Raw genomic sequence first — 21,457 nt, forward strand, 5'->3', positions numbered from 1 at the left:
AGACCTGCAGACACACACACAACTGTCTGACAGAGACCTGCAGAGACACACAGCTACACACACACAACTGTCTAACAGAGACCTGCAGAGACACACACTGCTACACGCACATACAACTGTCTGACAGAGCTACAGAGAGACAAACTGCTACACACACAACTGTCTGTCAAAGACCTACAGACACACACAACTGTCTGACAGAGATCTGCAGAGACACACAGCCACACACACACAGTCTGACAGAGTCCTGCAGACACACACTGCTGTCTGACGGAGACACACACACAACTGTCTGACAGAGACCTGCAGAGACACACAGCTACACACACAAATGTCTGACAGAGACCCACAAAGCCACACATACAAAACAGTCTGACACAGACCTACAGACACACACACAACTGTCTGACAGAGACCTGCAGAAACACACGCTGCTACACGCACACACAACTGTCTGACAGAGCTACAGAGAGACAAACCGCTACACACAGACAACTATCTGATACAGACCTCCAGACACACACGTCTGACAAAGACCGCAGACACACACACAACTGTCTGACAGAGACCTGCAGAGAGACACAGCTACACACACAACTGTCTGACAGAGACCTGCAGACACACACACAACTGTCTGACAAGACACACACAAAACTGTCTGACAAGAGACCTGCAGAGAGAGACACTGCAACACGCAAACACAAATGTCTGACAGAGACCCACACTGCCACACATACAGAACAGTCTGACACAGACCTACAGACACACACAACTGTCCCACACAGGTCTGCATGCACATTCTGAACTAGGTAAGTGCCCAGAGAGTGATCTACAACCCCACACTATTATTGAGCCTGCCTCTCAATAATAACACTACAGTGTGTGATCTCCTGTCACAGCCTGAGGAACAGACAGTGAGCCTGTCTCTCAATAATAATAATACAGTGTGTGATCTCCTGTCACAGCCTGAGGAACAGACAGTGAGCCTGTCTCTCAATAATAATAATAGTGTGTGATCTCCTGTCACAGCCTGAGGAACAGACAGTGAGCCTGTCTCTCAATAATAATAATACAGTGTGTGATCTCCTGTCACAGCCTGAGGAACAGACAGTGAGCCTGTCTCTCAATAATAATAATACAGTGTGTGATCTCCTGTCACAGCCTGAGGAACAGACAGTGAGCCTGTCTCTCAATAATAATAATACAGTGTGTGATCTCCTGTCACAGCCTGAGGAACAGACAGTGAGCCTGTCTCTCAATAATAATAATACAGTGTGTGATCTCCTGTCACAGCCTGAGGAACAGACAGTGAGCCTGTCTCTCAATAATAATAATACAGTGTGTGATATCCTGTCACAACCTGAGGAACAGACAGTGAGCCTGTCTCTCAATAATAATAATAATAATAATAATAATAATAATAATAAATAATAATAATAATAATACAGTGTGTGATCTCCTGTCACAGCCTAAGGAACAGGCAGAGAGCCTGTGTTAATAATAATAATACAGTGTGTAATCTTCTGTCACAGCCTAAGGAACAGGCAGAGAGCCTGTCTTAATAATAATACAGTGTGTGATCTCCTGTCACAGCCTGAGGAACAGACAGTGAGCCTGTCTCTCAATAATAATAATAATACAGTGTGTGATCTCCTGTCACACCCTGAGGAACAGACAGTGAGCCTGTCTCTCAATAATAATAATACAGTGTGTGATCTCCTGTCACAGCCTGAGGAACAGACAGTGAGCCTGTCTCTCAATAATAATAATACAGTGTGTGATCTCCTGTCACAGCCTGAGGAACAGACAGTGTGCCTGTCTCTCAATAATAATAATAATAATAATAATAATAATAATAATAATAATAATAATACAGTGTGTGATCTCCTGTCACAGCCTAAGGAACAGGCAGAGAGCCTATGTTAATAATAATAATACAGTGTGTAATCTTCTGTCACAGCCTAAGGAACAGGCAGAGAGCCTGTCTTAATAATAATAATACAGTGTGTGATCTCCTGTCACAGCCTGAGGAACAGACAGTGAGCCTGTCTCTCAATAATAATAATAATACAGTGTGTGATCTCCTGTCACAGCCTGAGGAACAGACAGTGAGCCTGTCTCTCAATAATAATAATACAGTGTGTGATCTCCTGTCACAGCCTGAGGAACAGACAGTGAGCCTGTCTCTCAATAATAATAATACAGTGTGTGATCTCCTGTCACAGCCTGAGGAACAGACAGTGAGCCTGTCTCTCAATAATAATAATACAGTGTGTGATCTCCTGTCACAGCCTGAGGAACAGACAGTGAGTCTGTCTCTCAATAATAATAATACAGTGTGTGATCTCCTGTCACAGCCTGAGGAACAGACAGTGAGCCTGTCTCTCAATAATAATAATAATAATACAGTGTGTGATCTCCTGTCACAGCCTGAGGAACAGACAGTGAGCCTGTCTCTCAATAATAATAATACAGTGTGTGATCTCCTGTCACAGCCTGAGGAACAGACAGTGAGCCTGTCTCTCAATAATAATAATACAGTGTGTGATCTCCTGTCACAGCCTGAGGAACAGACAGTGAGCCTGTCTCTCAATAATAATAATACAGTGTGTGATCTCCTGTCACAGCCTGAGGTACAGACAGTGAGTCTGTCTCTCAATAATAATAATACAGTGTGTGATCTCATGTCACAGCCTGAGGAACAGACAGTGAGCCTGTCTCTCAATAATAATAATACAGTGTGTGATCTCCTGTCACAGCCTGAGGAACAGACAGTGAGCCTGTCTCTCAATAATAATAATACAGTGTGTGATCTCCTGTCACAGCCTGAGGTACAGACAGTGAGTCTGTCTCTCAATAATAATAATACAGTGTGTGATCTCATGTCACAGCCTGAGGAACAGACAGTGAGCCTGTCTCTCAATAATAATAATACAGTGTGTGATCTCCTGTCACAGCCTGAGGAACAGACAGTGAGCCTGTCTCTCAATAATGCTCTATAGATGTAGGTAGTATGGGGGAGAGAGAGAAGAGAGTGCGAGGGAGAGGGGAGAGAAGGGAGAGGGTTGGAAGAGTCCTGACTGGGATGATGGGACGGGAGGACCCCTGCGTCCAGACTGGCCGGGACAGAGCGCACAGCGATCCTGCAGGCAGGCTGATCAGAAACGGGGAGTTCTCAGGACACGCCACGGACAGGCGGAGCAAGCAGCACCGGGGGAAAAGGGACACAGCCACTCTCACCGGCCGCGGGTCAGAGGTCACCTGGGACGACGCGCCAGTACAAACGGCCGAGCATCACCGTGGACGACGGAAAGAATCGGAGTAACGAGACACCGGGAAGCAAGTGATCCCCCCCCACCATGAGGAAACAGAAATCAAGAGGTTGTCGGGTCTCTCTCCCTGTCCTCCTTCTTTCCTCTCTGGACACCCCTCTCTCTTTCTCCTCCTGCTTTCTCTCTCCCCCCTCTCTGGACACCCCTCTCTCTTTCTCCTCCTGCTTTCTCTCTCTCTCTCCTCTCTGGACACCCCTCTCTCTTTCTCCTCCTGCTTTCTCTCTCTCTCTCCTCTCTGGACACCCCTCTCTCTTTCTCCTCCTGCTTTCTCTCTCCCCCCTCTCTGGACACCCCTCTCTCTTTCTCCTCCTGTTTTCTCTCTCTCTCCCCTCTCTGGACACCCCTCTCTCTTTCTCCTCCTGTTTTCTCTCTCTCTCCCCTCTCTGGACACCCCTCTCTCTCCTCTCTCCATGAGTTCGACAGCGACTTTTTTTTTCTTTCACAGCGACTCTGTAGGCCAGTCGTTGAGATGATCCACATCAGGAATGAAATGATGTTTTCGCAGCAGGAGTGACAACAAGCCCCCTGCACTCCAGGTGCATGTGTGAGTGTCTGAGGAGGACAGTCCAGGTCAGCGTGTGTTTGTGTGTGTGAGTGAGTGAGAACAGTCCAGGTCAGTGTGTGTGTGTGTGTGTGTGAGTGAGTGAGTGAGTGTGAGGAGGACAGTCTAGGTCACTGCTTGTGTGAGTGAGTGAGTGTGAGGAGGACAGTCCAGGTCAGTGTATGTGAGTGAGTGAGTGAGTGTGTGTGTGTGTGAGGAGGACAGTCTAGGTCACTGCTTGTGTGAGTGAGTGAGTGTGAGGAGGACAGTCCAGGTCACCACGTGTGTGTATGTGTGAGTGAGTGAGTGAGTGTGAGGAGGACAGTCTAGGTCACTGCTTGTGTGAGTGAGTGAGTGTCTGAGGAGGACAGTCCAGGTCAGCGTGTGTTTGTGTGTGTGAGTGAGTGAGAACAGTCCAGGTCAGTGTGTGTGTGTGAGTGAGTGAGTGAGTGAGAACAGTCCAGGTCAGTGTGTGTGTGTGAGTGAGTGAGTGAGTGTAAGGAGGACAGTCTAGGTCACCGCTTGTGTGAGTGAGTGAGTGAGTGTGAGGAGGACAGTCCAGGTCAGTTTGTGTGAGTGAGTGAGTGAGTGTGAGGAGGACAGTCCAGTTCACTGCGTGTGTGCGTGTGTTGATGCACGCGTGTGGCCCCCACACTCACCCGCCAGGGTGGCTCCTGCTGTCTCCCGTCTCCCCCTGCCCCTCGTGGCTGGGCGGCCCGTCCTCGGCGGGGCACGGCTTCTGTGCAGAGGAGCAGCGAGACGAACACGTCAGACGCCCCGCACGCGCATATGACACACACCCTGTCCCGGGAGCCATGACGAAGGGCGCCGAGCACCCCGCCTGCGTCCCCAGCCAGACGGTCACGGCCCAGGGCCACAGCCCCTCCTCCCCGCCGCGTCTCCGGGAGGGACTGCAGCCCTGGGGCGCACACTGCCCCGCAAACAAGGGTCTCTGCTGGAAAAGACGCCCAGCCCCCCACCGCTGTCTCGGGAAGGAGTCTGGACCACCTGTCCGAGGAGGCCGTGCTGCTAACCTTGCTGTGGGTCTCATCTTCATCTTCCTCGTCCTCATCCCTCTCTCCTCTCCTCTTTCGGCAAGAGGGGGTGGGGGCTTCTGGGGAGCCCTCAGGCTGACAGAAAGCTCCGCTGTCCCGGGACAGGGAGTCCCCCTGAGCACTGACAGACTGGGGAAGAGAAGAGGGGTTAATACACACTGACTGGACACTCCAGTCCATTAACACTGCACTGAGAGAGAGGGGTTCATACAGACACACTGACTGACTGGACACTCCAGTACATTAACACTGCACTGAGAGAGAGGGGTTCATACAGACACACTGACTGACTGGACACTCCAGTACATTAACACTGCACTGAGAGAGAGGGGTTCATACAGACACACTGACTGGACACTCCAGTACATTAACACTGCACTGAGAGAGAGGGGCTCATACAGACACACTGACTGGACACTCCAGTACATTAACACTGCACTGAGAGAGAGGGGTTCATACAGACACACTGACTGGACACTCCAGTCCATTAACACTGCACTGAGAGAGAGGGGTTCATACAGACACACTGACTGACTGGACACTCCAGTACATTAACACTGCACTGAGAGAGAGGGGTTCATACAGACACACTGACTGGACACTCCAGTACATTAACACTGCACTGAGAGAGAGGGGTTCATACAGACACACTGACTGACTGGACACTCCAGTACATTAACACTGCACTGAGAGAGAGGGGTTCATACAGACACACTGACTGACTGGACACTCCAGTACATTAACACTGCACTGAGAGAGAGGGGTTCATACAGACACACTGACTGACTGGACACTACAGTACATTAACACTGCACTGAGAGAGAGGGGTTCATACAGACACACTGACTGGACACTCCAGTACATTAACACTGCATTTTAGTGTCTGGTGTCTTTGTGCTCTGGGAGTTCAGAAACCCTCGTGTGAGAACAGAGACAGAGAGATCAGTGTGATCGTGGCCGTCTGAGGTGAAATGAGAGACTGTGGGCTGGGAGAAATGTGTGATCTTCCCAGCCCCGCCGTGTCCTCTGAAGCGGTCTCTGGACACGTTCTGCAAGAGACTCAGCAGAGCTGCGTTTCCTTCCTCTCTTCTCTCTGCAGCAGGGAGCAAACCTGTAACCTGCTCCTACGTGAAGGACTTTCCCCACGATCACAGCACTGTGCTCAAGTCCTGACGTGTTTCTGAGACGCCAGCGCCTGACGGCTGATTGTGGGAAGTCCCCTGTGACAGACGCAGACGCAGACGCAGACGCAGACGCAGACGCAGACGCAGACGCAGACGCAGACGCAGACGCAGACGCAGACGCAGACGCAGACGCAGACGCAGACACAGACGGAGACAGCGGGGGGGGGGGGGGAGTGGCCGTCTTACCCTCCTGCCGCTGGACGCGGAGCCGGACTTGCCCCGGGAGGACGAGGAGGAGCCGGAGGAGCGGGAGGAGGAGGAGGCCGAGTCCGAATCCGAGGAAGAGGAGTCGCTGGAGGGGGAGGACGCTCTCTCCTTCTCCCCCTGCCCCGGCTCCTCGGGGGGCGGCGAGGGGGGCAGCTCGGGCGCGGGGGCGGGGGCGGGGGCGGGAGGCGGGGTGCCGGCCCGCTCCGCCGCCCGCTCGCCGTCCTCGGCGCTCTCCCGCGGGGCCTCCTGGGGCGGCTCGGGCCCTGCCAGCGGGGCCGTCCTCGCCTGCGCCTGCTCCCGCGCGGGGCCTGCGGGGGCCGGCGGGTCTTCCTCGCGCCCGTCTGCCCCCTGGGGCCCCTGGGTGTGCGGGGCCCCAGGGGAGTCTGCGCCGGGGGGCTCGGGCTTCGGGGGGCCGTCGGAGAAGGTGCGCGGCCGCTTGAGGCCGGGAGCGCAGGCCGAGGGGCCGGAGGCGGGCGGCGTCTCCCGGAAGAGGCGGAACTTCTTGGGGGGGGGCTGCGGGGCCGCGGGCGGGGGCCGGGCCTGGGCCTGGGCCTGGCTGGCGCTCGGGGCCGCGTCCGACTCCAGCGGGGGGTCCGGTCTGGGGGGTGGGGGTCCCGGCGGCTCCGCCTCCTTCACCCCCTCCGTCTCGGGGCTGGTGTCGGCGGGAGGGGCCGCCCCCCCGGGCTCTGTCCCGGGGCCCTCGCTGGGCTGGGGTGCCGTGGCCGCCACGGGCTCGGGCTGGGGCTGGGGCTCGGGCTCGGGCCGCGGCTCCTCCCCCTCGTCGGCAGCGACAGGGGGCGCGGGCGCTGGCGTGTCTCCCGGGATTCCCGGCTCCGCCGGGGCGCAGGGGGGCGAGCCTCCTGCAGCGCCCCCGTCCTGCTCCTGCCCCTGCTGGTCCTGGGGCGCCCCGCACGCCTCCCGGCTGGCCTCCGCGGGGGTGTCGGGCGCGCTGACGTCGTCGGGCGGCGTGTCGGGCTGGGCCACGGCTCCGGCCGGGGGGCCCGCGGGCTCCTCGCTCGCCCGCCGGGCGTCTCCCGGCGCGGGGCTGCGGCTCCCGCTCCCCGCCCGCGCGCGGGGCCCGGACGCGCCCGGGTCCTCGTCCTCCTCCTCGCCGGCGCTGGCGCTGGCGGGGGCGCCCTTGCCCCCGCCCCCGAAGGCGCCCTCGGACTCCATCTTGCGGGCCAGCAGGGCGAGCGGGCCGGGCTGGCGGTCCCGGCGCGGCTCGGGGCTGCTGGAGCCGCTGCTGGAGCCGCTGTCCTGCCGCCGCAGGGCCGGGGGGGAGCCGCCGCCCCCGCCCGCCCCGGCCCCCGCGCCCCCCGGCTCCTCCAGGCTGGGGGGGCTCTGCTTGGGGGTGTCGGGCAGCGGGAAGGACAGCTCGGGGGGGGGCGAGGGGGGCGGCGTGGGCTGGCGGTGCTGCGGCGGCGGGCGGGAGCGCTGCGCCCGCTCTCTGGGGGGAGGGGCGGGCGGCTCCCTCCGGCCCCTCGCGCGGCGGCGGCTGGCCCGCGCCTTCCTCCTGCCGCCCGCGCCCTCGTCTCCCTCCTCTTCCTCCTCCTCCTCGTCTTCTGCTTCTTCTTCTTCTTCTTCTTCTTCATCCTCCGCGCTCTCCTCCCTGTCGCCGTCCTCGGCGCGGGAGGCGGGAGACGCCGCCGGCGGCGGCTGGGCCTGGCGCTCGGCCTCCCCTCCTTCCTCGCGGGGCGCCTCTGCGGGGGGCTCCCCGATCACGCGGACCGACAGCGAGGCCACGGCGCGGGGGGGCTCCGGGGGGGTGGCCGCGGGCGGCTCCTCGCGGCTCTGCCGGGTGGACGAGCGCCGCCGCCGGCCGCCGGGCTCCCCCCTGGCGCTCTCGGCGGGGGCGGGGGCCGCGTCCGCGCGGGGGGAGGGCTGGGAGCGGCCCGGGTCGGGGGGCGCGGCGCTGGGGGCGGGGCTGTCCCTCGCCGGCGGGCGGGCCGCCTTGCGGGCGCTGGAGCGCGAGGGGGTCTGCGGCGGGGGCGCGCAGGGCGGCGCCAGGACCTCCCGCTCCCCGGCTCCTGCGTCCGGCTCCTCTTCTTCCTCCTCCTGCTGCTCCTCCTCCTCCCCGCCCGCCGCCTTGGCCTCCTCCTCCTCCTCGGTCACGGCCCCGGGCCGGGCGGTCGGGGTGGAGCGCGCCGGGCCGGGGCGTCTGCGGGTGTCCCGCTGCGAGGACGGAGAGGGGCGCGCGCGCCTCCTGCGAGGGGGCTCCGCCGCCACAGACACCTCCTGTGAGAGGAGAGAGAGGGGAGAGAGAGGGAGGGAGAGGGAGAGAGGAGAGAAGGGGAGAGAGGGAGAGAAGGGGAGAGAGGGGAGGGAGGGAGGGAGAGGGAGGGGAGGGAGGGAGGGAGAGGGAGAGAGAGGGGAAAGGGGAGAGAGAGAATCAGCACCGATGAGGCCTCTCACACCGCAGTAACAGTCAGCTGCACACTGGTGAAACCTCCTGTTCGCACCACAACAAGGAGATTCAGCGGTTCAGCGCGAGGCGACAGGGCGGCCTGCGAGGAGAAGCGGCCCCGTGACACTGCAAACAAGCAGGCTGGGGACCCGGCAGAAGTACTGCCTCTCCACCTCCGGACCCTCTCCGACGACAAACACCGCGGACTGCTCACCACGCTGGAGCACTTCCGTCGTGAAATACCTGCCGCTCACGAGCTCGCTCATCACAGTCCACCAGCCTGAGACTAGCGAGCAGGAAGAGCGAGTTCGCGATACCGCCGACCGACGTTGCCGCGGAGATTTAGTAACGGGCCGTTTCCCTGCGAGGCGCACGCAGCGACCGGAAGAGACGAGCGCTTTAACTGCCGCTCGCTTTTGGATAAAAAACCGACACCGGACTCAAGCGGACCCGGTGTTTCTGCGTTTCGCTGGCCAGTATTTTCACAGAGCGGCCGCCGGGATTGCACAGGAGCCGTGAAGGCAGCCACAGAGCGGGCTCTATGAGCCGCAGACCTGCGCGGGGAAGGAGGCCGCGGAGAGCTCGCAGGCGCACGGGCCGCTCCGATGGGAAGGGCCTGCAGGACGTTGCTCCGGGCCCTGGCAGCTGACGTCAAGTCCCATCACCCAGTAAGCTGACCTTTCATTTCAGCTGTGCTGGCTTGTTTCCTAGTAACGTTGTCGTGCATCAGTCAGTCAGTGTTTTGAATGAATCAAATGAATCAAAACGAAATTCAAATAATGATTACGCTATCTTGACGTGTTTCCCACTAATTAATTGTGCCCATTACGAGTTTTTTTCAGCGTTCACGAACCACGAAAAAGGTCCGTCTCCTCGCGCAACCATACATTGACCAAAATGCCGAAGAGGACCGGAAACTGCGGGAAAAGCGAGTGCAAATTATAAAAAATACTACAAATTTAAAACGCCACTTGGGAGAAACTGAATATGGCTGGTTGATGGCAAAGAAGACAGATGTGCCTAGGTGTTCCCTTTTTTAAGATAAATCCACAAAACAAACCGGGACAGATCCAGTTTTTAGCAGCGCTAACTTCGTCTACGGAAACCTGTGCGGTAAAGTCCGTTTTTCACAGTAGTCCGCGATGACTCAGCGTTCGGGGAAATGATCCCCGATGAAGACGACGCTGCTCTGCCCGAGGCAGTGAAGACGAGGGGGGATGACCTGTCGGGCTCGAGCTCACACCGAGATGAGCGTGGTCACACGAGGTTCACCGTCTGCACGTTGTCTTTCTGTCCGTCACGGGTACAATTCCAGGCCTGAGGCCGCAGGTGCTGTGTGTGGTGCCCTGGGGCTTCTACCAATACTAATAATATCCTGACACCTCTACAGCGCCTTTCTGGACCCTCCACCCCTCTCCCAGCGCTGTCCAGTACTGGGGATCCCCTCCACCCCCCCAGTGTGAGGATGCTCCAGCACTCAGTGGGGAGGAGAGCAGAGTGATGAGGCCAGTTCAGAGAGGGGGGTGATCAGGAGGCCATGACTGGTAAAGACCAGGGGGAGTCTGTCCAGGACACTGGGGTCACACCCCTACTCTTTCTGAGAGACACCCTGGGGTCTTGACTGACCACAGAGAGGCAGGACCTCAGTTTCACGTCTCATCTGAAGGACGGCGCCTTGTTTACAGTCTAGTGTCCCCGTCACTGTCCTGGGGCGTTAGGACCCCCACAGCCCGCAGGGTGAGCGCCCCCTACTGGCCCCACTAACACCTCTCCCAGGAGTCTCCCACCCAGGTACTGGCCAGGCTCACACTGCTGAGCTCCAGTGGGCTGTCAGTGAGCAGCAGGGGGATACGTCTGTAAATAATAATAATAATAATAATAATAATAATAATAATAATAATAATAATTGCTTACACTTATATAGCTCTTTTCTGGACACTCCACTCAAAGCGCTTTACAGGTACTGGGGATCCCCTCCACCCCCCCAGTGTGCAGCCCCACGTGGCCACCAGTTAGCTTCATGTGACACTACAGTACAGTTATTGATAAACACCAGTGAATGTAATTAAATAATAATTTAATTCTTCTTTAATGGAATAGAATTCAATTAATTATAGTCCCTCAACTCTGCAGTTAACATATCTTCCACTACTCTTCCGTTTCCAGACATCAACCTATCCATCAGCCAGCCCCGACTCTGGACTCCGGTCTATTACAAACCCAGGGGTTCACACAGCTCCCGTCACCCCAAACACACTAAAAACTCTGCCCCTCTTCACAGCTCACAGGCTACGACAGCTCTGCCGCACCTCCATCCATTTCCAGAACCAGGCCCTCGGAATGTGCCCCTGTTCCACCAACAGGGGGCACCCCAGCAGTGTGGCCGACAGGGCCCTCACCCGAGCCACGAACACCCCCCGGGCCATCCCCTCGATCAGGAGCTCCCGCCGTAACGACCCCCTTCCTCCGGCGCTTCCCCACCACCCCGACACCCTCTCGGTCCCCAGGGCCGTTAACCACCACTCTCCCATCCTACAGGACGATCCCTCCACTGGGGCCCTCGTACCCGAACGCCCCATCCTCTCGCATCGCCGACCAGCTCATCTACTGCACATCGCCTTCTTGTCCACAGCTCCCTCCACGGCCCACACCGGGCACCTTCCCCTGCAGCAGAGCTCGCTGCATCACCTGCAGGTACACATCTCCCACCACACTCAGTCACGGCCCCTCGGGACAACGCCGGATCACCCAGATGGCATCCTGTACCTCCAGCAACCTTATTTACTGTGTCTCTTGCGGTAAATGCCCAGCCATCTACACTGGAGAAACAGGAAGGAGACTCGGAGACCGCTTCAGAGGACACGGCGGGGCTGGGAAGATTAAAGATCTCTCCCAGCCCACAGTCTCTCATTTCACCTCAGACGGCCACAATCACACTGATCTCTCCGTCTCTGTTCTCACACGAGGGTTTCTGAACTCCCAGAGCACAAAGACACCAGACACTAGAACGATCCTGAAACTGGGTCCACACCTTTCCCCTCCTCTCTCACGACAGACTCCTCTCCTCCTCATCCTCTGTCCTCACCCCTCTCCACTCCCCCCCGAGTCCTCCTCTCTCACGACAGACTCCTCTCCTCCTCATCCTCTGTCCTCACCCCTCTCTCCACTCCCCCCGAGTCCTCCTCTCTCACGACAGACTCGTTTCCTCCTCATCCTCTGTCCTCACCCCTCTCTCCACTCCCCCCCGAGTCCTCCTCTCTCACGACAGACTCGTTTCCTCCTCATCCTCTGTCCTCACCCCTCTCTCCACTCCCCCCCGAGTCCTCCTCTCTCACGACAGACTCCTCTCCTCCTCATCCTCTGTCCTCACCCCTCTCTCCACTCCCCCCCGAGTCCTCCTCTCTCACGACAGACTCGTTTCCTCCTCATCCTCGGTCCTCACCCCTCTCCACTCCCCCCCGAGTCCTCCTCTCTCACGACAGACTCGTTTCCTCCTCATCCTCTGTCCTCACCCCTCTCTCCACTCCCCCCCGAGTCCTCCTCTCTCACGACAGACTCCTCTCCTCCTCATCCTCTGTCCTCACCCCTCTCTCCACTCCCCCCCGAGTCCTCCTCTCTCACGACAGACTCCTCTCCTCCTCATCCTCTGTCCTCACCCCTCTCTCCACTCCCCCCGAGTCCTCCTCTCTCACGACAGACTCCTCTCCTCCTCATCCTGTCCTCACCCCTCTCTCCACTCCCCCTCGAGTCCTCCTCTCTCACGACAGACTCCTCTCCTCCTCATCCTCTGTCCTCACCCCTCTCTCCACTCCCCCCCGAGTCCTCCTCTCTCACGACAGACTCCTCTCCTCCTCATCCTCTGTCCTCACCCCTCTCTCCACTCCCCCCGAGTCCTCCTCTCTCACGACAGACTCCTCTCCTCCTCATCCTGTCCTCACCCCTCTCTCCACTCCCCCTCGAGTCCTCCTCTCTCACGACAGACTCCTCTCCTCCTCATCCTCTGTCCTCACCCCTCTCTCCACTCCCCCCCGAGTCCTCCTCTCTCACGACAGACTCGTTTCCTCCTCATCCTGTCCTCACCCCTCTCTCCACTCCCCCCCGAGTCCTCCTCTCTCACGACAGACTCGTTTCCTCCTCATCCTCTGTCCTCACCCCTCTCTCCACTCCCCCCCGAGTCCTCCTCTCTCACGACAGACTCCTCTCCTCTTCATCCTCTGTCCTCACCCCTCTCTCCACTCCCCCCCGAGTCCTCCTCTCTCACGACAGACTCCTCTCCTCCTCATCCTCTGTCCTCACCCCTCTCTCCACTCCCCCCGAGTCCTCCTCTCTCACGACAGACTCGTTTCCTCCTCATCCTCTGTCCTCACCCCTCTCTCCACTCCCCCCGAGTCCTCCTCTCTCACGACAGACTCCTCTCCTCCTCATCCTCTGTCCTCACCCCTCTCTCCACTCCCCCCCGAGTCCTCCTCTCTCACGACACTCATTTCCTCCTCATCCTCTGTCCTCACCCCTCTCTCCACTCCCCCCGAGTCCTCCTCTCTCACGACACTCGTTTCCTCCTCATCCTCTGTCCTCACCTCTCTCTCCACTCCCCCCCGAGTCCTCCTCTCTCACGACAGACTCGTTTCCTCCTCATCCTCTGTCCTCACCCCTCTCTCCACTCCCCCCGAGTCCTCCTCTCTCACGACACTCGTTTCCTCCTCATCCTCTGTCCTCACCTCTCTCTCCACTCCCCCTCCCCGAGTCCTCCTCTCCCCCGTGCTGGAGAATCTCTGCTGCCTGCCCTGTCTCTCTCACACCTGAAGAAGGCTCCACAGGCAAAACGTTGTGTTTTCTCTCGCTCTTCTGTTTGCAGCAGGAATAAACCTACTACTTGCTCCTTTGCAGCCTGCGCCTGTTGACCCAGCTCCCCACCTGAACTAATTAAAGAATATATATATTTACTGCTTGTCCTAGCTGGTTTCAATATTTTTGAAGTCATTCCCCTTCAGTTATTGCAAATTCAGTTCTGGCTGGGGTCTCTACTGAATACATCTAGAATAATGTCACAGTAAAGGGGGGAAAAAAGTTGACTTATATTAAAAAATAACTTAGAAAAACTTACATAAACATACAGCATTATTATTAACAGTGCTAAGAGAGATTTTCTTACTAGAAAAGATTCCCACTGAATCTCTGTACAAGGTTATTTATTAATTAACCTTTATTGCACAATGACTTCTTGTATGTGATACTTGACCTCTCTGGGGGTGAATCTACTACTTTTTGATAGAATCTTACCAAATATATTCTTAAGAGTGAGAAGTAAAGTTCCTAGCCTGTTTTAAGCAGTTTCTTCTTAAATGTGGTAAGTTAAATGAGACCACACAAACATGAGCCAATCCAATTAGAAAAGCCTGAACTTTTCTTAACTGAATTAAAAATGACTCAACTTGGTATTTCAAGACTACAGGAAAAAACAAATACGTTTTTTTTTTAAATTAAAAAATAAAAACCGTTACACATCTCAAACAAATAATTGAAAACATGACAATGTCACAAACGAATTCTATTCTAATCCACGAAAAGCAAAACGACTGTTTTTTCTATTATCAGTCCGATGTAAACGGGTGATTACAAAGTGACGTTTTCGTGGACTTGACAGACTATGACTAAAGCAAAAATCGGTGACTAAATTTACGCTTTCAAGGGGAAAACCCCTGTAATAAAAATGAAAAAGCAGAAGAAACGGACAAAAAGCCACATCTGTCCTGGCTACAATCTCCAACACTCCAGCTCATTTAAATGTGTCAGCAAACTTTATTTTAGTTATAATGAAGCTGCCTCTGCATACAAGTTTTTTTCTCAAAGAAATCGTGACTTACACCTACCGAACTGATGACTTTAAGAGCCGCTGTATGCACCTCTTGCTATTTAGGTTATTCAGAAATTTTTTATTCAATTATAAAGTCAGTTTGTAATTTTGTGAGTCAGTATTATTATAACCAGGGCTGAACAAGTTTTATTTACAAATAAATGCTTTCTCTGCAGCATGTCATGGTCTTTGGAAAAAAATAACATTAACAGCACTGGTATATCGGTCATTTAATGAAAACCAAAAAAAAACATTTTTTAAAGAAAACTAACTGGAAACTGAACTGACGTGAAATATCAAAAATTGAACCTCTACCGTACACTCCAGTACATGAACACTGCACTGAGAGAGAGGGGTTCATACAGACACACTGACTGGACACTCCAGTACATTAACACTGCACTGAGAGAGAGGGGTTCATACAGACACACTGACTGGACACTCCAGTACATTAACACTGCACTGAGAGAGAGGGGTTCATACAGACACACTGACTGGACACTCCAGTACATTAACACTGCACTGAGAGAGAGGGGTTCATACAGACACACTGACTGACTGGACACTCCAGTACATGAACACTGCACTGAGAGAGAGGGGTTCATACAGACACACTGACTGACTGGACACTCCAGTACATTAACACTGCACTGAGAGAGAGGGGTTCATACAGACACACTGACTGACTGGACACTCCAGTACATTAACACTGCACTGAGAGAGAGGGGTTCATACAGACACACTGACTGACTGGACACTCCAGTACATTAACACTGCACTGAGAGAGAGGGGTTCATACAGACACACTGACTGACTGGACACTCCAGTACATTAACACTGCACTGAGAGAGAGGGGTTCATACAGACACACTGACTGACTGGACACTCCAGTACATTAACACTGCACTGAGAGAGAGGGGTTCATACAGACACACTGACTGGACACTCCAGTACATGAACACTGCACTGAGAGAGAGGGGTTCATACAGACACACTGACTGACTGGACACTCCAGTACATTAACACTGCACTGAGAGAGAGGGGTTCATACAGACACACTGACTGACTGGACACTCCAGTACATTAACACTGCACTGAGAGAAAGGGGTTCATACAGACACACTGACTGACTGGACACTCCAGTACATTAACACTGCACTGAGAGAGAGGGGTTCATACAGACACACTGACTGACTGGACACTCCAGTACATTAACACTGCACTGAGAGAGAGGGGTTCATACAGACACACTGACTGACTGGACACTCCAGTACATTAACACTGCACTGAGAGAGAGGGGTTCATACAGACACACTGACTGACTGGACACTCCAGTACATTAACACTGCACTGAGAGAGAGGGGTTCATACAGACACACTGACTGACTGGACACTCCAGTACATTAACACTGCACTGAGAGAGAGGGGTTCATACAGACACACTGACTGACTGGACACTCCAGTACATTAACACTGCACTGAGAGAGAGGGGTTCATACAGACACACTGACTGGACACTCCAGTACATTAACATTGCACTGAGAGAGAGGGGTTCATACAGTTCCACTCTAACCTGGTCCTGTGGACAGGAAGTGCTGTCGTAACCTTCTGAATGGTCATCTTCGTCCGGCCCTGCTGGGCTGTCTGTCTCTGAGAAAACGACAGGAATAAACACACATTAACATGGACCATCGGTCCACACACTCAGTCTGTTAAATACATTCACACTAAAGTCACCCCAGTCCAGCCTGGAGAGTCTCACACTGCTCTGTCAGTGTCAGTGGAGTCTGATTATAATCTCAGTGAATCACTAATCAAGATCACAGTCCAGTCACCCCAGTCCAGCCTGGAGAGTCTCACACTGCTCTGTCAGTGTCAGTGGAGTCTGATTATAATCTCAGTGAATCACTAATCAAGATCACAGTCCAGTCAGTCCAGTCCAGCCTGGAGAGTCTCACACTGCTCTGTCAGTGTCAGTGGAGTCTGATTATAATCTCAGTGAATCACTAATCAAGATCACAGTCCAGTCAGTCCAGTCCAGCCTGGAGAGTCTCACACTGCTCTGTCAGTGTCAGTGGAGTCTGATTATAATCTCAGTGAATCACTAATCAAGATCACAGTCCAGTCAGTCCAGTCCAGCCTGGAGAGTCTCACACTGCTCTGTCAGTGTCAGTGGAGTCTGATTATAATCTCAGTTAATCACTAATCAAGATCACAGTCCAGTCAGTCCAGTCCAGCCTGGAGTGTCTCACACTGCTCTGTCAGTGTCAGTGGAGTCTGATTATAATCTCAGTTAATCACTAATCACTGGACTGTGATCTTGATGAGTTATTAACTATTAACAGTCGCGCTCGGGGCGAGGGCAGCCAGTCGCACAGTCGCGCTCGGGGCGAGGGCAGCCAGGCGCACAGTCGCGCTCGGGGAGAGGGCAGCCAGCCGCACAGTCGCGCTCGGGGAGAGGGCAGCCAGCCGCACAGTCGCGCTCGGGGAGAGGGCAGCCAGCCGCACAGTCGCGCTCGGGGAGAGGGCAGCCAGCCGCACAGTCGCGCTCGGGGAGAGGGCAGCCAGCCGCACAGTCGCGCTCGGGGCGGGGGCAGCCAGTCGCACAGTCGCGCTCGGGGCGGGGGCAGCCCGTCGCACAGTCGCTCTCGGGGCGAGGGCAGCCAGTCGCACAGTCGCGCTCGGGGCGAGGGCAGCCAGTCGCACAGTCGCGCTCGGGGCGAGGGCAGCCAGTCGCACAGTCGCGCTCGGGGAGAGGGCAGCCCGTCGCACAGTCGCGCTCGGGGAGAGGGCAGCCCGTCGCACAGTCGCGCTCGGGGCGAGGGCAGCCAGTCGCACAGTCGCGCTCGGGGCGAGGGCAGCCAGTCGCACAGTCGCGCTCGGGGCGAGGGCAGTGAGTCATGCGGGAGCGAAACTAGCAAAGTGGAGTACGCAGTACGAGCAAAGAAAAGCAGTGCATTACACAGGAAAGAGGGGTAATGTGGAGGACAGGGGAGGACGACAGGATCGGCAGAAATCCTTACCCTCGGCCTCAGCAGCTTCTCGGGCCTCTCTCTCCAGGCGCTGTCTCAGGAGCTCCTGCTGCTTCGCCAGGTACTGCTTGATAAAACTGTTCTGACTCATCTCCTCCCCTATCTGAGAGACACACAGCGATTACCACCGAGATGCAGACTGAACACAGAGCATCAGTACAGACACGGGTAACCAGAAACACACCTGGTCTGCTCCCAGAGCAACAGGCGGACACGGGTAACCAGAAACACACCTGGTCTGCTCCCAGAGCAACAGGCGGACACGGGTAACCAGAAACACACCTGGTCTGCTCCCAGAGCAACAGGCGGACACGGGTAACCAGAAACACAGCCGTCTGCTCCCAGAGCAACAGGCGGACACGGGTAACCAGAAACACACCTGGTCTGCTCCCAGAGCAACAGGCGGACACGGGTAACCAGAAACACAGGCATCTGCTCCTAGAGCAACAGGCGGACACGGGTAACCAGAAACACACCTGGTCTGCTCCCAGAGCAACAGGCGGACACGGGTAACCAGAAACACAGGCGTCTGCTCCTAGAGCAACAGGCGGACACGGGTAACCAGAAACACACCTGGTCTGCTCCCAGAGCAACAGGCGGACACGGGTAACCAGAAACACACCTGGTCTGCTCCCAGAGCAACAGGCGGACACGGGTAACCAGAAACACACCTGGTCTGCTCCCAGAGCAACAGGCGGACACGGGTAACCAGAAACAGTGTCTGCACAGCACATCTACACCAAGTGTGGAAAAGTGTCCACCAAATCCGTCTGTCTCAGCATGTCTGTATAGCACGTTCCAGCAAGGTGAGGAACACGCATCTTTCTAGATAGATGTCTTACCTGGGAGTTGGGCTGTAGCCCACTGTGAGGGGTTGAGTGCTTCTGCAAATTTTCTAACATCAGAGCCTGAAACAACATAAACACATAGATTAGACATGAACCACAATCACCAGCACTGGACACACTGCTGTCTCTCTCAACCAGCCCCACGCACTATACTGAAGACTGCAGCCTAGACACTACAGCCCCTTGGTGTTCAGGATACACACTGCTAATCATACAGTCCAGTCCAGCCTGGAGAGTCTCACACTGCTCTGTCAGTGTCAGTGGAGTCTGATTATAATCTCAGTGAATCACTAATCAAGATCACAGTCCAGTCAGTCCAGTCCAGCCTGGAGAGTCTCACACTGCTCTGTCAGTGTCAGTGGAGTCTGATTATAATCTCAGTTAATCTCTAATCAAGATCACAGTCCAGTCAGTCCATCCTCAGACTCAGGGATAATCTGAAAGTCAAGGTAACAGGCTGGTCTCAGTCAGGAAGCCCAGGAGAGAGAAATTAACAGAGGCTGGCAGGCTGGCCCAGTGATCTCCTCAGAGCACACAGACAATGTGAGAAGGAGAGTTTAACTCACCTACACCCAGACAGACACACAGCCAGCCTGGTGTATCAGTATTAGCATGGTAACTCATCACTGGAGCAGCAGGCCAGGACACCAGTTCTACCAGAGCCCCCTCTCATCCTCTCACAGCTCACATCGATACCACTAATGTCAGTCAGACACTGGCTCAGACAGCTGTCAGTGTCAATGAGTCTGATTATAATCTCAGTGAATCACTAATCAAGATCACAGTCCAGTCAGTCCAGTCCAGTCTGGAGTGTCTCACACTGCTCTGTCAGTGGAGTCTGATTATAATCTCAGTTAATCACTATTCAAAACAATGCAACTAATTAGAGCAGAATCAAACACAGCACACTACAGTAAGCAAATACCATGCATTAACAAGGAATACATCAGAGGTGTCCCCTGATCAAAGGTCAATAAAGGATGGATAAGCAACACCCCTACTCTTACTGACAGTGTCCTGGGATCTGTACTGACCAGCAGTCAGGACACCCCTACTCTTACTGACAGTGTCCTGGGATCTGGACTGACCAGCAGTCAGGACACCCCTACTCTTACTGACAGAGTCCTGGGATCTGAACTGACCAGTCAGGACACCCCTACTCTTACTGACAGTGTCCTGGGATCTGGACTGACCAGCAGTCAGGACACCCCTACTCTTACTGACAGTGTCCTGGGATCTGGACTGACCAGCAGTCAGGACACCCCTACTCTTACTGACAGTGTCCTGGGATCTGTACTGACCAGCAGTCAGGACACCCCTACTCTTACTGACAGTGTCCTGGGATCTGGACTGACCAGTCAGGACACCCCTACTCTTACTGACAGTGTCCTGGGATCTGAACTGACCAGTCAGGACACCCCTACTCTTACTGACAGTGTCCTGGGATCTGAACTGACCAGTCAGGACACCCCTACTCTTACTGACAGTGTCCTGGGATCTGGACTGACCAGTCAGGACACCCCTACTCTTACTGACAGTGTCCTGGGGTCTGTACTGACCAGTCAGGACACCCCTACTCTTACTGACAGTGTCCTGGGATCTGTACTGACCAGTCAGGACACCCCTACTCTTACTGACAGTGTCCTGGGATCTGGACTGACCAGTCAGGACACCCCTACTCTTACTGACAGTGTCCTGGGATCTGGACTGACCAGCAGTCAGGACACCCCTAGACTTACCGACAGTGTCCTGGGATCTGTACTGACCAGTCAGGACACCCCTACTCTTACTGACAGTGTCCTGGGATCTGGACTGACCAGCAGTCAGGACACCCCTACTCTTACTGACAGTGTCCTGGGATCTGGACTGACCAGCAGTCAGGACACCCCTACTCTTACTGACAGTGTCCTGGGATCTGTACTGACCAGCAGTCAGGACACCCCTACTCTTACTGACAGTGTCCTGGGATCTGGACTGACCAGTCAGGACACCCCTACTCTTACTGACAGTGTCCTGGGATCTGAACTGACCAGTCAGGACACCCCTACTCTTACTGACAGTGTCCTGGGATCTGAACTGACCAGTCAGGACACCCCTACTCTTACTGACAGTGTCCTGGGATCTGGACTGACCAGTCAGGACACCCCTACTCTTACTGACAGTGTCCTGGGGTCTGTACTGACCAGTCAGGACACCCCTACTCTTACTGACAGTGTCCTGGGATCTGTACTGACCAGTCAGGACACCCCTACTCTTACTGACAGTGTCCTGGGATCTGGACTGACCAGTCAGGACACCCCTACTCTTACTGACAGTGTCCTGGGATCTGGACTGACCAGTCGGGACAGCCCTACTCTTACTGACAGTGTCCTGGGATCTGTACTGACCAGTCAGGACACCCCTACTCTTACTGACAGTGTCCTGGGATCTGGACTGACCAGTCAGGACACCCCTACTCTTACTGACAGTGTCCTGGGATCTGTACTGACCAGTCAGGACACCCCTACTCTTACTGACAGTGTCCTGGGATCTGAACTGACCAGTCAGGACACCCCTACTCTTACTGACAGTGTCCTGGGATCTGGACTGACCAGCAGTCAGGACACCCCTACTCTTACTGACAGTGTCCTGGGATCTGTACTGACCAGTCAGGACACCTCTACTCTTACTGACAGTGTCCTGGGATCTGTACTGACCAGTCAGGACACCCCTACTCTTACTGACAGTGTCCTGGGATCTGGACTGACACTTACTGAGCACGTCCTACACACACAGGGAGGTGAACCAATGACAGCACATGCACAAACACACACAGCATCGCACACAGACAGTGCAGTGCAGTCACAGCTCCCGGCCAGCGAGAGAGAAACTCCACAGTGCAGCAGCAGTCTGATGGCACAGAAAAGCACAACCGGGCTTCTCGGCACACCTGATCGGGGTCCTGGCCAGGGGCGTCAAACTTCAACAACTCAAACACACAGACCCCCCAGCCTGATTTGT

General features: G+C 55.2%; 1 protein-coding gene and 1 non-coding gene across 3 annotated transcripts in view; both read right to left on the minus strand.

Annotated features, from left to right (window-relative positions):
- Positions 1-21,457, minus strand: part of acin1b (apoptotic chromatin condensation inducer 1b) — a 46,781-nt gene that overhangs the window by 24,294 nt on the left and 1,030 nt on the right. For both annotated transcript variants that reach the window (XM_069188692.1, XM_069188691.1), the window contains exons 2-7: positions 18,452-18,517; positions 17,601-17,712; positions 16,151-16,227; positions 6,299-8,554; positions 4,908-5,057; positions 4,533-4,612 (exon numbers count right to left, since the gene is read on the minus strand). In XM_069188692.1, the coding sequence (XP_069044793.1) occupies positions 4,533-4,612; positions 4,908-5,057; positions 6,299-8,554; positions 16,151-16,227; positions 17,601-17,712; positions 18,452-18,517 (2,741 nt within the window). The remainder of the gene's footprint in view (positions 1-4,532; positions 4,613-4,907; positions 5,058-6,298; positions 8,555-16,150; positions 16,228-17,600; positions 17,713-18,451; positions 18,518-21,457) is intronic.
- On the minus strand, positions 18,978-19,089 carry LOC138238485 (small nucleolar RNA U6-53/MBII-28). The gene has a single exon (XR_011189536.1). It is a non-coding gene; the product is annotated as a small nucleolar RNA U6-53/MBII-28 (small nucleolar RNA).

The sequence above is a fragment of the Lepisosteus oculatus genome, chromosome 4 (genome assembly GCF_040954835.1).
Source record: "Lepisosteus oculatus isolate fLepOcu1 chromosome 4, fLepOcu1.hap2, whole genome shotgun sequence".
Classification (NCBI taxonomy): domain Eukaryota; kingdom Metazoa; phylum Chordata; class Actinopteri; order Semionotiformes; family Lepisosteidae; genus Lepisosteus; species Lepisosteus oculatus.